Genomic DNA, 17,198 nt, shown 5'->3' with positions numbered 1-17,198 from the left:
AACTGACTGTACGCGAATTATTAAATCCATCGAATAATTTTTGCTCCTGTAGGGTAACTTGATATGATGTTTTGGGCCATTACAGAATCAATAAGGAATGAACAGGGAACTTTGTGTACGCTAGAAATGCACAGCCACCTACAGACCTGCATATCGACACAAACAATTATGTTTCAACAGTTTTATCTTCGATTGAATTGCAGCCTAGCAAGAGACTTGCAGCCTAGCAACATGCTTGCAGCCTAGCAACAGACTTGCAGCCTAGCAACAAACGTGTTAAACTTACACAGAGTCTAGGAACGAGTGAAGAGAGATTAACGTGTCTGGGTGCAAAGAGATGTAGCTGCTGGAGACAGGAAATAGCCTGTGCTTGCACCAAAGAGTCAGGGTGGTCTGTCATGATAGCGCAGCTGATCAAGCATGATAGCCTCGCATCATAGATTGGAGAGGAAGTACCTGCTGACACATTTCAAGTGAATGACACATGCAGTGTGAATTACACCTGTCAAGACATCAACTTAAGTCACTTGTTGAAATGTTGTATAGACAGAATAAGTGCATGGGTCAAGGTCAAAGTTGTTTAAACAAACATTTGCTCACATCACCTGTGATTCGTGCGCACATCACCTGTGATTCGTGCGCACATCACCCGTGATTCGTGCGCACCACCTGTAACTCTTGCAATAAACTTGCTTAAAAGTTCTCATGTTTCCTTATAAAAGAACTAACCTAGACTAATACATCAGCGTCAGTATCATACGTCTTTCCATCTGGTTCCACATTGACTTTACAATGTCATATTCCCTCCAACTAAGTACAAATTTACCAATATTGTTGAAGTCACAGTTTTTAAATAATTTAAAAACATGCAACACTATCATATGTTTTATTTAAGGTATGGCTGGCAGGGGGAGACAATAAATCCTTCAATTATCACTAGCATGACTCTCATCCAAAAATTCTTCCCTTATTGCTCTAAAGAACCTGATATTTTATAACATAACATCCTTAAACTGATTCCTCTCAAAAAGGATATGAGAGAAACGAGAGGACATTCCTGCCATGTCTACCCGACCAACACTCATACGCTATATGAAACTGGATTCAACCCATTCAATTTGTGACCTTTCATGTCTGACGATTTAATCTTGATCCAAGAGCGCATTCTCAGACTACATGAAGGAATATTTTCAGAGTACATATAGGATTAGTTGGAGCATGCAGGCAATGGTCAGAAATGCAGCAGTATAGAAATGCGGTGTAGGAATGAGGCTAAGTGAACTCTCTTACTCAGAGCTGGGAGACAGCGAGCATATCTCTGTTAGTCAACTTATGGATCACAAAGTTAAGAGTGTTCTACGGTGGGCGGGTCCCTCAACTCATGATTTTCTCCAATCGCTTGGATTAGACATGCCATAAGTTTCTTGGGAAGCACTGAGTTGGTTCCTTGTTGCCTGTTTCATATATATTGTCAGGGTTGTCTCCCTTAGAACAGGAGCAATCTATGACCGGATGTCCTTCCTGACATCCTAAAAGAGGCCTCTCTTAGCACAAGAGCAAACTATGACCGGATGTCCTTCCTGACATCTCTTAGCAGGGCTCGAACCACTCAACTACTGCGTGGCAGTTTCCTACATTGCAGATGTTTCTGGACCACAATGTAAAATAGAGTAAGATAGTTGAATACGAACCCTGCAACTCAGGACCAAGGTTTGTGATGAGCGCAGCAAGGCATTTGCCGAGACACTGGTGCACATCTGTGTGTGATGGTGGTACGGTTAAGAGAGAGTTGAGCATCAGATTGAGAGTCGCCTCCACATACGTTCTGAACATTGGACCACCAGAGTCAGCGATGAGCCCGAGTGCATGCAAAGCCCAGACCTATTGATGGTAGAAGAATAATATAGCTCTCTAGCCATACAAAGAGTAATATTCGTAACAATAATAATAACATGGTGAACAGCTGAGGAGTCAGCTTTAACAGAGTTGAATACTTTAATTAGTTCAACAGTTGAAATTAACCCTTCATTTGGATTACTACTACTACTATTACTACTACTATTACTACTACTATTACTATTATTACTACTATTATTACTACTATTATTACTACTATCACTATTACTACTACTATTATTACTACTACTATTACTACTACCACCACCACTACCATACTTTATACTGTTACTACTACTATCAATATCAGTGTTACTATAGCCGCTCTGACAAATGTTAGTAAAACCATTGGCCAATACGAAACTAGCATTAGAGGTAAATATATTGGCACCAAAAAGATTTGTAGATACAATGATCAAGTGACTCTACCCAGAGCTCTTAACTCTGTTGTCACAGAGTCAACACAACTGCAGTACTTGCCTGAACAACTGGAGCAGAGTGATCTTTGGCAAGCGCTAACAAAATGCTGACACTAGACTGCAGGTGTTGACCTGATGTCATGCCTCCAACATACCGGTGGAGACACCCCAGCGCCAGGCTGTGCCCTGTTCGTGACACGACGTCTCTTGAAGATTGAAGTCTAAAGAAGTGAACGAAAATGAGTACACGATGGTGTTAGAGTACTTGTCATAACGAGTCAGAGTGCCTACTACACTATTCAGAGTACTTGTCATAACGAGTCAGAGTGCCTCCTACACTAGCCAAAATACCTGTCATATATAGCCAGTAAACAACCATGAAATAAGCAGAAAAAAGATCTTACTTCTCAAAGCTCTTTTGTACCATGTCAGCAACAAACTTATTATCATCACAGCACTGGGTCATCCTTCCGAGTGCCTCCCCGGCAGCACATCTGAGCAGAGGACTCGGACTTGCCAGCATGTCCTGCAACAAAGAAAGAAGACAATGAAAAACTCACATAAGGTAATACAGTGCACCCTCAGGATACGATTACCCTGATATACAATTTTTCCTCTTACGAAGTGGAACATGATGATTTTTTCATCTCACCATACGAATTCAAGAAAATTTTCACCTGAGTTCAAGTTTGGCAGTCGATGTGCTTATTACGTACGTCAAAATTAGAAAGACACCAAAATACTGTTTGCCGAAAACATTTTCACAACGTTTGGAAGAGACAATATGACCGATTTCTCTCAGGTCAACATTCCACACGGGAAATTTTGTGAAAAAGTACATAAGCGAGAGCAAATATCCATTTTTAGCTTTATATTCCCTTTTTCTATACTCACATTTACTATAAACCTTTATTCAGCATACGTATATAACTACAAGTATCTACATTTAATTTGTTAGCTATGGAATCTGAGACCAATACAAACGTTACAGGAAAAAAGAAAAAAATGATTTCCATGACAGCAAAGTTGGTGATCATAAATAAATACGAAGAAGGCGCCCGTATTGGTAATATTGCCAAGGAATGTGGTAGCAATCAATCAACAATTGCAACTATTATTAAAAACCTACATCGGCAAAAATGAAGGAAGCTTTAAGTTAGTATGAAAACCTTATTAGGTTCATTGAAAATAAAAATCTAGAAAAGGTTCACACAGGCCGTCTTATGGACAATGTTAATGAAAGGTGCATGAGCTATTTTTGAAAAATTTTAATTTGTCAGAAACAGACTTAACTGGAAAGATTTTTTTCAAGAGAAGTGTCAAAAAGCACAGATGATAACAGCGAATCTAACAGGATAGCTAGAGATGAAAGTGTGCCTAAAGAAGTGCTATTAGAATAGGTTTTTAAAAATAATTTTTAATTTGAAGTGTTCAATTTACTGATGCGGACTGGCACATAAAAACAATACTGTACAATGCATGTATAATGTATATCATTATTTATCCTCTTTGTGTGTCATGTTTTTCATGTTTGTTCATTTCATTTTATGTTTTATTGTATTCCATGTTTAATCATGTTTCTGCAGACTGGCCTGTTTTCTACTACATAAATACAAATCATCGTATGTATGACGCATCCACATTACCTCCTAGAACTTGCTAAAGCCCTGCCCTCTAGGGTACAAATACGTACAAACTTCTGTATATATGGTTACATTGATTCTTGTGCACATTTCATACAAAACAAACTACAACCTTTTCTGAATCCTTGTACAAGCATTAGCTAGCAATTGTCTGCATTGCACCAGCATTTACACTGCACCAGCAAGCATCATCCTCAATAGGGATCAAGTAGGCTATCTTCTATATTGCACCAAGTTAGCTTGTTTTAGAGCACTTTCTGAATCCGCAGGAAAACTGTGTCTTCCTGGCCATTTCTGCTTTTCATGACCCAGAAGTGGTAATCTACATGTATATCTATGGAAACCGGTAGAAAAATTGGAGTCGCAATCCCTTTGACAGGACTAGACAACTTCTTTTAGCCTGCTAAAATGCTATTTCATTGGGTAATAAATATATTTTTAAGTGTATGGTAACATAATTAGCTTTGATATGGTTTTGTCACCTCTCTGCGCTACTCGCTACATGTACTAACTCGAGTCACGTTACTCCTAAGGTATGTATGTAATGTATAATAAATAAAATTTAAATTTTTCTTTTCGATGGCCAATAAATGGTCAAGTGTGCGAGAGGCCGCTTTTGAGAACTGCATCGCTCAGTCTTTCGTGTCGAATTAGGTTGAAAAAGGTTTTAACCAGGCACGCTAAAAGTTATAGTGGAAGCGAAAACAGAAACTGATAAGTGATAAAATTTTAGCGATAAAAAGTTGAAATCCAGTAAAATAGTTAAAAATACATACTAAAACGTAGCTTAAAGTGTGTGTTTAGCAAGCTAAACTTATTTGAAGTAAATTCAAAGTTTATGTTATACGTACGTAAATCTTGAAGGTAAGAGCTCCTTACCGTACATACTGCATTTGGTACACACAATATGTTGCATTTTATTTCAGATCATAACCACTAAATACGATATAGTAGGTAACTATAATTACTAAAGTTAACATAGGTACCATTTTGTTACTAATTTTCAACATGTACAACACTTTTATAAAATCTGGATGATTTTCACCAGGGATGCATTTGCATTGTATATTTACAATGGTTTCTATACCCTTACATACAATTTTTTTTACCATAGGCTGCCAACCCTGGAACGGATCAAATTCGTATTCTGAGGGTCCACTGTATACGGTAAGTCATATCACATAAAATACATGTCTAGATGGCATGTCACATACCACTGCGTGTTGCTACATTGTATGTTACATCAAAGAGATAGAGTACTATACTGCATGCCACCTACACCGTACAATGAAACATGCATGCTACATGGTGCTGCCAAGGGAGATGATCATCACCAGGCAGCATTAACCTAAGTGTACAGCAGAGTATTCAAAAGGTCATTGTCAGGTAACATCAACTAAGTGTGTAGTATGTGATCCAAAACTAAAACAGTTCGAATTTGCATCAATCTTTGCATTTCCATGCAGTGAGAAGCGAACCTTAAATTGTATTACAAGTACAGGTACTGCTAGTTACATTACAAGTACAGGTACTGCTAGTTACCTTAAATTGTATTACACTGCTAGTTACAGGTTGAATACTTACCATGATAAGGATGAGAGCTGAATTCCGAACATCAACCGATCCAAGATCCTTTTTGCTCTCAGCACAATGCTACAGCACAAACACACTAGCATTTATCACTTTGAATAGCCATGCCAGAAGATGGGCAGGTATACTCAGCACAAACACACTAGTGTCACAACACAACATCACTCACACCACAAAGACACTCACACCACAAAAGCACTCACACCACAAAGGCACTCACACCACAAAGAAACTCACACCACAAAGGCACTCACACCACAAAGGTAGTCACACCACAAAGGTAGTCACACCACAAAGGTAGTCACACCACAAAGGCACTCACACCACAAAGACACTCACACCACAAAGGTAGTCACACCACAAAGGCAGTCACACCGCAAAAAACACTCAAACCACAAAGGCACTTACACAGCAAAGGCACTCACACCACAAAGGCACTCACACCACAAAGGTAGTCACACCACAAAGGTAGTCACACCACAAAGGTAGTCACACCACAAAGGCACTCACACCACAAAGACACTCACACCACAAAGGTAGTCACACCACAAAGGCAGTCACACCGCAAAAACACTCACACCACAAAGGCACTCACACCGCAAAGGCACTCACACCACAAAGGCACTCACACCACAAAGGTAGTCACATCACAAAGGTAGTCACACCACAAAGGTAGTCACACCACAAAGGCATATGTAAGATATGAAATTCAGTCTGATGGAATGCTAGAGGCTGTTCAGCCCTAAGCGATTCTGAGAAGGAATCAATAGCACCATTTGATTAGCTTACAATTGACAGAGATTGACACCTGGTTACCCTTGAGTCATCAAATACTTAACAACATAAGAATACTTGCTAACTTGACTGTAGATGACTTGACTGCGGAGGACTACAGCTGCCAGGGGCTTCAGTATAGCATAATGAGACAGAGGAAGGGTAACAGCAGCATGAGAGAGAAATATGCACGGACTCTGTGGACACCAAAGGAGGCAGGCAAAACAATAAAAGAATAAAGGATATCCTTGGAGGAAAAACGGAAAACAGACTTAACCATAGTAGAAATGTAAAGATTTACTTGGAGAGCAAGAAGGGAAAGAGACAAAACCATAAGAGAAATGAAGACTTACTCTGAGGGCACAGAGCACAGCTGTAAATATATTGATCTGAATGGCCTGCTGACGTGCTGCCTTTGCCTGCTTCATGCACTCTTTGAAGTGCTGCAGCATCTGTAGCTTGTGTTTGTCACTGACTCTCGCGAACAGCATTCCATAAAGCCTCACAGAGCTGTCGATGACAGCAACCCCTAGTGGGAGGGGCCCTGGATCCATCTATTAACAGAAAAGTAAGAAGAGTGAAAAGCGAACGACAAATTACTGGAGAGACACAAACTTGTTTACAGAGACGTGTTTATAGAGACGTGTTTGCAGCTCCTCACAGATGAAATAAAAATTAATTTTATCAACTAAATAGTGTGTTTATCACTAACAGGACTAGTCAATGACACAAAGGTGTCAGGATTGAACAGCGACACACTGGAGCAGGTGTCAGTGAAAATATTGGTATGTACATCAGTGTCAGTAACTGCACAGGCAGGCAGTTACTGGTATTTGCTATATTCTCTGGATGTCTAAAAAGAAGCAGCGATAAGGTGACAAAAAGGCTCATCAAGCATTCCTCGTAGCCGAGTCGTTTAGCAGCAATATAGCCTCAGAGTTCAAGTTTTAGCAGAAGCAACCAATAAGAATCAGCAAAAATGCAAAATAACATAAAATAAACAGAGATTTATGATATCAACATGTACATGTAAGTAGCGTTAATAATCCACCAGTAGTACCTTCAATATGACTACAGTCAAATCTCTAACTATGATCACATCTACATAAAAAATTTCAATGTGTGATGTCAGATTCAACTGCAAAGTTGACTCTACCCAAAACAATGCCCAGCAAATGATGTTAAAAGGTTCTTGAAATGTGATAGTTTTTTAAGCAAAATAGAAAATATTGATTATAAATACTGGCATTATAAACAGAGTAAAAAAAAGATATATCAAACACTTGCTTACATTAGAGAAAGTTACCAGTGTATTTCATCAAAACTTTGACTTATGAGCCTACGCAGTACCGAGCCTACACAGTACCGAGCCTACACAGTACCAAACCTACACTTTTACTCTCGTACCTCTATGTAAAACAAGAAGATAAACAGCTTTTTATTAATAATTAGTTTATTAATTTGATTTTAACATTTACTTTTTTGCCTATAATTAAAGATAATGATTTTGTTTTAATGTTATACATAACTTCCTGCAGTATTTATTTAGGCATTAGTCTAAGTTTTTATTAGCTGTGGAACAAATTGAAGAAATTACAATAAATTCTTATAGGAATATTTGCTCCAATATCCAACTGTTTCAACATACATACGTAGAGGTCTGCCTGTACGAATGCCATCTCTTCTACTACTCCACAGGCTAGCAGTGGCAAGAAAAGAGAATGAATAGATAAGGACTACCTCACTACAAATTGATGACTCATAGAAAGTAGATAAAAACTACTTGTACTGATAGGACAGTTGTATTGTGACAAAAGGTTGATCAATTCTATAACCGTATTGCAGTCATGTAGACTTCCTCAAGCAGCATTTGGAAAGTATAACCACCAGCCCACTGCTGCCACCACGTGTCCCCTCACCAACTACCCCACTGCTGCCACCACGTGTCCCCTCACCAACTACCCCACTGCTGCCACCATGTGTCCCCTCACTAACTAACTCACTTCAGACACCATGTGTCCCCTCACCAACTACCCCACTGCTGCCACCATGTGTCCCCTCACTAACTCACTTCTGGCACCATGTGTCCCCTCACCAGCTACCCCACTGCTGCCACCATGTGTCCCCTCACCAACTACCCCACTGCTGGCACCATGTGTCCCCTCACCAACTACCCCACTGCTGGCACCATGTGTCCCCTCACCAACTACCCCACTGCTGGCACCATGTGTCCCCTCACCAACTACCCCACTGCTGGCACCATGTATCCCCTCACCAACTACCTCACTGCTGACACCATGTGTCCCCTCACCAACTACCTCACTGCTGCCACCACGTGTCCCCTCACCAACTACCTCACTGCTGACACCATGTGTCCCCTCACCAACTACCCCACTGCTGGCACCACATGTCCCCTCACCAACTACCTCACTGCTGCCACCACGTGTCCCCTCACCAACTACCTCACTGCTGACACCATGTGTCCCCTCACCAACTACCTCACTGCTGCCACCACGTGTCCCCTCACCAACTACCCCACTGCTGCCACCATGTGTCCCCTCACCAACTACCCCACTGCTGGCACCATGTGTCCCCTCACCAACTACCTCACTGCTGGCACCATGTGTCCCCTCACCAACTACCCCACTGCTGGTACCATGTGTCCCCTCACCAACTACCCCACTGCTGCCACCACGTGTCCCCTCACCAACTACCCCACTGCTGGCACCACGTGTCCCCTCACCAACTACCTCACTGCTGCCACCACGTGTCCCCTCACCAACTACCTCACTGCTGACACCATGTGTCCCCTCACCAACTACCTCACTGCTGCCACCACGTGTCCCCTCACCAACTACCCCACTGCTGCCACCATGTGTCCCCTCACCAACTACCCCACTGCTGGCACCATGTGTCCCCTCACTAACTACCTCACTGCTGACACCATGTGTCCCCTCACCAACTACTCACGTTGTCACTGCTGCTGTACAGATATGATGAGTCATGTTCAAGAGCTCCTGAACCAGCTGCGCTGTTTGGCTGAAGCTGAAAGACGAATTGAGATGTGGTCACCTGCTAGCATGGCCAATAGCAAGAACCCAACCAGATCAACTAGGTAGCACTTATTCACAGAATGAGTCCATAGAACGATTCCATAGACTTCACTAAGTGTAGAAGGCTAGATAATTGATTGAGAGACTGACCGTTAGGTAAGCCCTCTTTCAAAAATGTTAAACATACATTTTCATGCTGAATGCATGATGTCATGCTGAATACTTCAAAACACAATATAAGAGAATAGAAAGCTCTGGAAAAGACACTAAGATTACAAAACATAAATGAAATAGCGCCTACAAAATTAATAAATTTTGAGTTGTCTTCACAATCTTATGCATCCAACCTCAATGATTGTAACCGTTTTACTATGATTGACCGCGTATATAAATTCACAAAGCAGACAAAAGGTTTAGAGGGAAATAATGACAATAGTAAAATGCCAAAGTGAAGTAGTGCGATACATTGAAAGGGCACTAACAAGGCAGTCATTAGTTAGGGGCTGTTAGTCGTACGACAAGAACCTAACATTGCAGAGCTCTAATAATCAGCTGAACATGAGCAAAGCCTGTGATTGGTTCATGCGCTGCGTGAGTCCTACCATGCCTGAATAAATGATGAAGATATCAGGCAGGGCTATGCACGGGGTGAGCATGTGTCAACCATGCATGCAATCGCATTCCTATTTAATGCTAGCAGCTCAGCTCAGACGCATGACTAACATCTGAGGGTAGATGACGGAGACCAGGTTCGGTCAAACAACTTATCATCATATCGAGAAAGCAAACAGTGTGAGGAGACGAGAGACGGAGAGAGAGAGGCTTAGATGCAAATGAAGCAACCTCTCATAAAAGATAAGATAACTCTTATAAAAGATAACAATGATAAAACCAAGAGTGAGCCAAAGGCAGCAGCAAAAGAGTTTCACAAAAGATCGGGAGGAAAGAGCAGTATAATAGAGAGGGTTGAGCGACCTTGGTGAGAGAGGTTAAATAATAAGAGAAACTAGACACAGAGAGAACAAAGAGAGACTAACAAAGAAGAAATGAACAAAGAGAGGTGAAGGTCAACTCAAGATGACTGTACAACAATCTCTACAAGAAACTGAGCAACAAGCAGGTTATCACGACCTAGATTACTTACATTTTCAAAATCTATCCGCCGGTTCGGTTCAAACTACAAGCAGGCCACGAGATGCGCAAAGTAATTTGTGTGAAAATTAAGATAAATTCAAAAGGTCACGATAAAAGTCACGATAAAAGTCATAATAAAGGTCATGATAAAGGTCATGATAAACTTGTAAACTGTGCAAAGGAGACCCACCAGCATCGGGTATTAAGTTGGTGGTGGCAATAAGAAAGCCAATCCCAACAGCGTGTGAAACTGATCAGTCAAGAGCCATACTACAAACACTACATTGCAGCAAAGGCCACTGCTATATAAATAAATGCACAAGCACCTGATCCTCGATGTCTTTGTGATCAGTTTCTTGCAGCCAGGCTCCAAGAATCACACTGTCATCTACATGGCACATGTCCCGCAGCAATGATGTGGAGGTATTGGCTGGATTCTCTGCAACAAGCGTTGAAATATTAATGATGATCGGTTCAGCAAAAGGAGACAGAGGGGCTAATGTCTCTTTAATCAATTTTGACACAGAGGGACTAGTGTCTCTTTAATCAACTTTGACAAAGAGGTACTAGTGTCTCTTTAATCAACTTTGACAAAGAGGTACTAGTGTCTCTTTAATCAACTTTGACACAGAAGGGCTAGTGTGTCTTTTATCAACTTTGACACAGAGGAACTAGTGTCTCTTTAATCAACTTTGACACAGAGGAACTAGTGTCTCTTTAATCAACTTTGACAAAGAGGTACTAGTGTCTCTTTAATCAACTTTGACAAAGAGGTACTAGTGTCTCTTTAATCAACTTTGACACAGAGGTACTAGTGTTTCTTTAATCAACTTTGACAAAGAGGTACTAGTGTCTCTTTAATCAACTTTGACACAGAAGGGCTAGTGTCTCTTTAATCAACTTTGACACAGAGGGACTAATGTCTCTTTAATCAACTTTGACACAGAGGGACTAGTGTCTCTTTAATCAACTTTGACACAGAGGGACTAGTTTTCTCGTTAATCAACTTTGACACAGAGGGGCTAGTGTCTCTTTAATCAACTTTGACACAGAGGGACTAGTGTCTCTTTAATCAGCTTTGACACAGAGGGGCTAGTGTCTCTTTAATCAACTTTGACACAGAAGGGCTAGTGTTTCTTTAATCAACTCTGACACAGAGGGACTAATGTCTCTTTAATAAACTTTGACACAGAGGTACTAGTGTCTCTTTAATCAACTTTGACACAGTGGGGCTAGTGTCTCTTTAATCAACTTTGACAAAGAGGTACTAGTGTCTCTTTAATCAATTTTGACACAGAGGGACTAGTTTCTCGTTAATCAACTTTGAAACAGCAAGGCTAGTGTCTTTTTGTTCGACTTTGACACAAAGGGACTAGTGTCTCTTTAATCAACTTTGACACAGAAGGGCTAGTGTCTCTTTAATCAACTTTGACACAGAAGGGCTAGTGTTTCTTTAATCAACTCTGACACAGAGGGACTAATGTCTCTTTAATCAACTTTGACACAGAGGTACTAGTGTCTCTTTAATCAACTTTGACACAGAGGGGCTAGTGTCTCTTTAATCAACTTTGACAAAGAGGTACTAGTGTCTCTTTAATCAACTTTGACACAGAGGTACTAGTGTCTCTTTAATCAATTTTGACACAGAGGGACTAGTTTCTCGTTAATCAACTTTGAAACAGCAAGGCTAGTGTCTTTTTGTTCGACTTTGACACAAAGGGACTAGTGTCTCTTTAATCAACTTTGACACAGAAGGGCTAGTGTCTCTTTAATCAACTTTGACACAGAGGGACTAGTGTCTCTTTAATTAACTTTGACACAGAGGGACTAGTGTTTCTTTTATCAACTTTGACACAGAGGTATTAGTGTCTCTTTAATCAACTTTGACACAGATGAACTAGTGTCTCTTTAATCAACTTTGACAAAGAGGTACTAGTGTCTCTTTAATCAACTTTGACAAAGAGGTACTAGTGTCTCTTTAATCAACTTTGACACAAAGGGACTAGTGTCTCTTTAATCAACTTTGACACAGAGGGACTAGGTTCTTGTTAATCAACTTTGAAACAGCAAGGCTATTGTCTTTTTGTTCGACTTTGACACAAAGGGACTAGTGTCTCTTTAATCAACTTTGACAAAGAGGTACTAGTGTCTCTTTAATCACTCTGACACAGAGGTACTAGTGTCTCTTTAATCAACTTTGACACAAAGGGACTAGTGTCTCTTTAATCAACTTTGACACAGAGAGACTATGTTTTTCTTTAATCAACTTTGACACAGAGGGGCTAGTGTCTCTTTAATCAACTTTGACACAGAGGGATTAGTGTCTCTTTAATCAACTTTGACACAGAGGTACTAGTGTCTCTTTAATCAACTTTGACAAAGAGGTACTAGTGTCTCTTTAATCAACTTTGACAAAGAGGTACTAGTGTCTCTTTAATCAACTTTGACAAAGAGGTACTAGTGTCTCTTTAATCAACTCTTATACAGAGGTACTAGTGTCTCTTTAATCAACTTTGACACAGAGGTACTAGTGTCTCTTCAATCAACTTTGACACAGAGGGGCTAGTGTCTCTTTAATCAACTTTGACAAAGAGGTACTAGTGTCTCTTTAATCAACTTTGACACAGAGGGACTAATTTCTCGTTAATCAACTTTGAAATAGCAAGGCTAGTGTCTCTTTGTTCGACTTTGACACAAAGGGACTAGTGTCTCTTTAATCAACTTTGACACAGAGGTACTAGTGTCTCTTCAATCAACTTTGACACAGAGGGGCTAGTGTCTCTTTAATCAACTTTGACAAAGAGGTACTAGTGTCTCTTTAATCAACTTTGACACAGAGGGACTAATTTCTCGTTAATCAACTTTGAAATAGCAAGGCTAGTGTCTCTTTGTTCGACTTTGACACAAAGGGACTAGTGTCTCTTTAATCAACTTTGACACAGAAGGACTAGTGTTTCTTTAATCAACTTTGACACAGGGACTAGTGTTTCTTTAATCAACTTTGACACAGAGGGGCTAGTGTTTCTTTAATCAACTTTGACAAAGAGGAACTAGTGTCTCTTTAATCAACTCTGACACAGAGGTACTAGTGTCTCTTTAAGCAACTCTGACACAGAGGAACTAGTGTCTCTTTAATCAACTTTGAAACCGAGAGACTAGTGTCTCTTTAATCAACTTTGACACAGAGGGACTAGTGTCTCTTTAATCAACTCTGACACAGAGGGACTAGTGTCTCTTTAATCAACTTTGACACAGAGGGGCTAGTGTCTCTTTAATCAACTTTGACACAGGGACTAGTGTCTCTTTAATCAACTCTGACACAGAGGGACTAGTGACTCTTTAATCAACTTTGACACAGAAGGGCTAGTGCCTTTTTAATCAACTTTGACACAGAGGGACTAGTGTCTCTTTAATCAACATTGGTAAAACCCAAAAACCTCCAAGCTAGATTATGACTTGCTAGAGGAATACTCCTGAAAAGATCTATTCTCAGATGCCACCCTCACTAGCTCACTACTTCTCACCCACTCTGACTGGGCCATTTAACACAAAATAGCTAGTAGTATTAGTGTATGAATATATAAGGACCATCAAGTCATGTTATTTAGTAAACTTGTTGAATAATGGCAACAGTACAGACTATGCAATTGTTGATGATTGAGGGAAGACAATCTTTAAAGGTTGACTTGCAACAAAATTCACATTACCGTTATTTGATATGAAAAGATTCACCATGTCTTACTCTGTTGTGTTGCAGGTGCAAAATATGTGGAAAGGTGGTTATAAGCTCTTAAAAGCTCAAAAACGAACAGAAAATCGCAGCCACACGAGACCGCCCTAGTTTGGACTCCCTTTCCAAAACGGCTCAAATGTGATGTAGTTGTGAGAGATGGTTTCTGTTTACACTTTCTTGCAACCTTATTCGTCGAAATATTTTCACAAATATACTTCACGCATTCAATAAAACTATGTCTATTGTTCTTACGCATCTGTTCTATCGTCATTGTAATGCTGTCACTTTTAGCACTGATATCTTATAACTTACCGTAAAAAATCGTTAAACTTTTTAACCTTAGCTCGAAGGAGTACATATCATTGTCTGATAATCATGACGAACCTGTTGGTTATCTGTGATAATCGAAAAGTGCTGCAAAAATTATTTGCAAAGTATTGGGTCACATGATCAGAGAACAGCTTAACGATTGAATAATGCCGAAGCAAAACTGTAAAGTAGCGAGCATCTATATTTGATATGGGGTCTTCGGTAAAACCCGAAGTGTTTGTCATAAATTAGTACTACGATAAGTTTTATATTGAGCTTTGTATTGGCCTTTCAATTCACGTGAGAACATACGTGACAAGACGATAACCAAATTTGGTGGTTACGTCATCGAAATAAAGAGATTCCAATCTACGGCCGCTTTTCGTTTTTGAGCTTTTAATAGCTTGTAATCACATTTGCACATATTTGGCACCTACAACACAACAGAGTAAGACATGGTGAATCCTTTGATACCAAATAACTGTAATGTGAATTTTGTTGCAAGTCAACCTTTAATTAATTCAGCAAAATCTGCTCACAAAGTGTCTTCTTGAATCACTTTATCAGCATTGGCCCTAATAACTACACTAATAGTTGAGTATTTAAATATTCATGTTGAAAATAGTATCTGAATTATGTTGCTATGGCAGCGGTGCAACTGTCAGTGGAGCTGCTAGATGATCCATATGCCTGTGGTCCTTTTTTAAATACAAGGCAGATCAGAAGCTGATATAAAAGTAGCCAACTTTTTCAGTGCAGTGTTCATAATTCACATGTGAATAGTCAAGGGTTAGGGTAACAGGAGAAAATATATCTGAGCAGCTTTTCTGCAATGTACTACTGAACAAACAGCTGGTAAGGGGAAACAAATCCTAACGTAATTCTGCTCAAACCAAAAGATACAAATCTAATGATAGTATGAAGCTATAAAATTCTCACACTTCACTCTACCTTCTTTAACAAAGAGCGATATGCACCTTAATTGACTATTTTATTGTGTTAATTTGTTATAAAGAACTGTAGGATTGATAAAATCATACCAGTGAGTGTAAACTCTGCAACCAGCTCTCTGAACAGGTGCTTGTAAGCTCCCACATACGACTCTGGAGGAAGACCGCAGAGAATATCATATAGCCTCAGGCGTAGCATGGCAGCGGAGGCCTTCAGGTGTGTCCCATGCTCTTTTACTATGGATGGCATTCTAAAATTATGTAAGAAAATGAGCATCAAAAGAACTGCAACCACTATTAGACCTTTGTTCCTGGTATCCTACTTCCTGCAGATGTAACATTCTGTGAGCAGTGACTAGCTGTATATAGCTAGATCCACCTTCTAGCTACTAGCTATATGTAGATAGTATTATTAACTCATGAAGTCCTAACTACTTAGGCATAACATTGTTAACCCATGAAGTACTACACAATTTAGTTTAACACTGTTAACTCATGTAATCTAGTTGTGAACTATGAAATACAGAGAAACCAGCAAATGAGTTCTTACTTCTGCAGTAGAATGAAAGCGCACTCGACTGGAATAAGAATACGTTTTGTCGTTTCAGATGTCAGCAGCTCTGGACAGCGTCTGACAAAGCTGAGAATAGAGGCGAGAGCACCTGCCCTACCATCAAGTGCCACCTGCCATGTGAACGCATCACCTTTAGAGTTCTCTGCATCGAGCTCCTGACAACACACAACTTACAATAAAGGAGAAGAATGGTAATACTTTGAATGTAATACACACTTTGATTAAATAGAGATGTTAGATTATGAGTCCTAACATGTCATTCTAATAAAATACAGCGATTATAGTTAACTATTTTATAGTAATCCTATGCTTCAGAGTATTCTGAAGCATAGGAGTTCGGAAAATTGTTATGCTACAAAATATTCCTGTTTTGTGGTAATTGACTGATTTAAGAAATGAGAGGGAAGATTTAAACTGTTCGTGCCTTCATATGAAGCTAGCTTGTGACATGACGTTACGCCTAATGTTATTTATAATGTAACGCATTCATGAACTTGAAGCATGCTAGTATTTTCGCAAGCGATGCACAATTATGTGTCTCATTATGCTATAGTATGGTAGGACAACATAGTGTAGTGGATGAGCACCCTGGTCAGCAGACCCAGAGGTTCCGTGTTTAAATCCTTTGCAAAGCTAAAACTTTATCGCTATAATTGGACAAACGAATGACAAACGACGAGATTGATCGATATATGAACATCAGAGCTACAGATTCACCAATAATGTCAGCGTTGATCAGCCGATGAGTGGTGATAACACATGCTGTTACCGCAGTCATTACATATTGTGCTAACCCAATTAAATATATATTAGTATATACTGATATCAGTAGTGAGAAAAGCCTTACAGGGATCTACGTAATAATGAGTAATGAATGAGATAACGCATGAACCTACTTTGACAGATCTAGGAAAGGTGTTTCTCCAGAGCTGTAACAAAGTGGGTAGGCATGGCCGCACTACAGAGGACCCGAGAGTCATGAGAGCCGATATGATCAACCAGGCTGACTGTATCCTTGGTAAGGACATCCTTGAGCTCTGTGCAGCAGATCGGAGCAGTTCCTCCGCTATGTTAAAGACTTTCTACAAAGAGAAACATGCGGGATGATGACCAATAGTGGTCC

General features: G+C 40.0%; 1 protein-coding gene across 2 annotated transcripts in view; it reads right to left on the bottom strand.

Moving 5' to 3' along the window:
• LOC137396970 (HEAT repeat-containing protein 5B-like) overlaps window positions 1-17,198 on the bottom strand; it is a 69,124-nt gene that overhangs the window by 20,573 nt on the left and 31,353 nt on the right. Inside the window, exons 12-23 of one of the 2 annotated variants that reach the window (XM_068083250.1) lie at window positions 16,972-17,157; window positions 16,052-16,230; window positions 15,592-15,752; window positions 10,836-10,948; window positions 10,520-10,552; window positions 9,293-9,367; window positions 6,676-6,876; window positions 5,543-5,611; window positions 2,720-2,841; window positions 2,377-2,536; window positions 1,692-1,881; window positions 287-456 (exon numbers count right to left, since the gene is read on the bottom strand). In XM_068083250.1, the coding sequence (XP_067939351.1) occupies window positions 287-456; window positions 1,692-1,881; window positions 2,377-2,536; window positions 2,720-2,841; window positions 5,543-5,611; window positions 6,676-6,876; window positions 9,293-9,367; window positions 10,520-10,552; window positions 10,836-10,948; window positions 15,592-15,752; window positions 16,052-16,230; window positions 16,972-17,157 (1,659 nt within the window). The remainder of the gene's footprint in view (window positions 1-286; window positions 457-1,691; window positions 1,882-2,376; window positions 2,537-2,719; window positions 2,842-5,542; window positions 5,612-6,675; window positions 6,877-9,292; window positions 9,368-10,519; window positions 10,553-10,835; window positions 10,949-15,591; window positions 15,753-16,051; window positions 16,231-16,971; window positions 17,158-17,198) is intronic. The other variant, XM_068083251.1, reaches the window with a different exon arrangement.

The sequence above is a fragment of the Watersipora subatra genome, chromosome 5, assembly GCF_963576615.1.
Source record: "Watersipora subatra chromosome 5, tzWatSuba1.1, whole genome shotgun sequence".
NCBI classification, from domain to species: domain Eukaryota; kingdom Metazoa; phylum Bryozoa; class Gymnolaemata; order Cheilostomatida; family Watersiporidae; genus Watersipora; species Watersipora subatra.
This window is presented reverse-complemented; position numbering and strand designations above follow the sequence as displayed.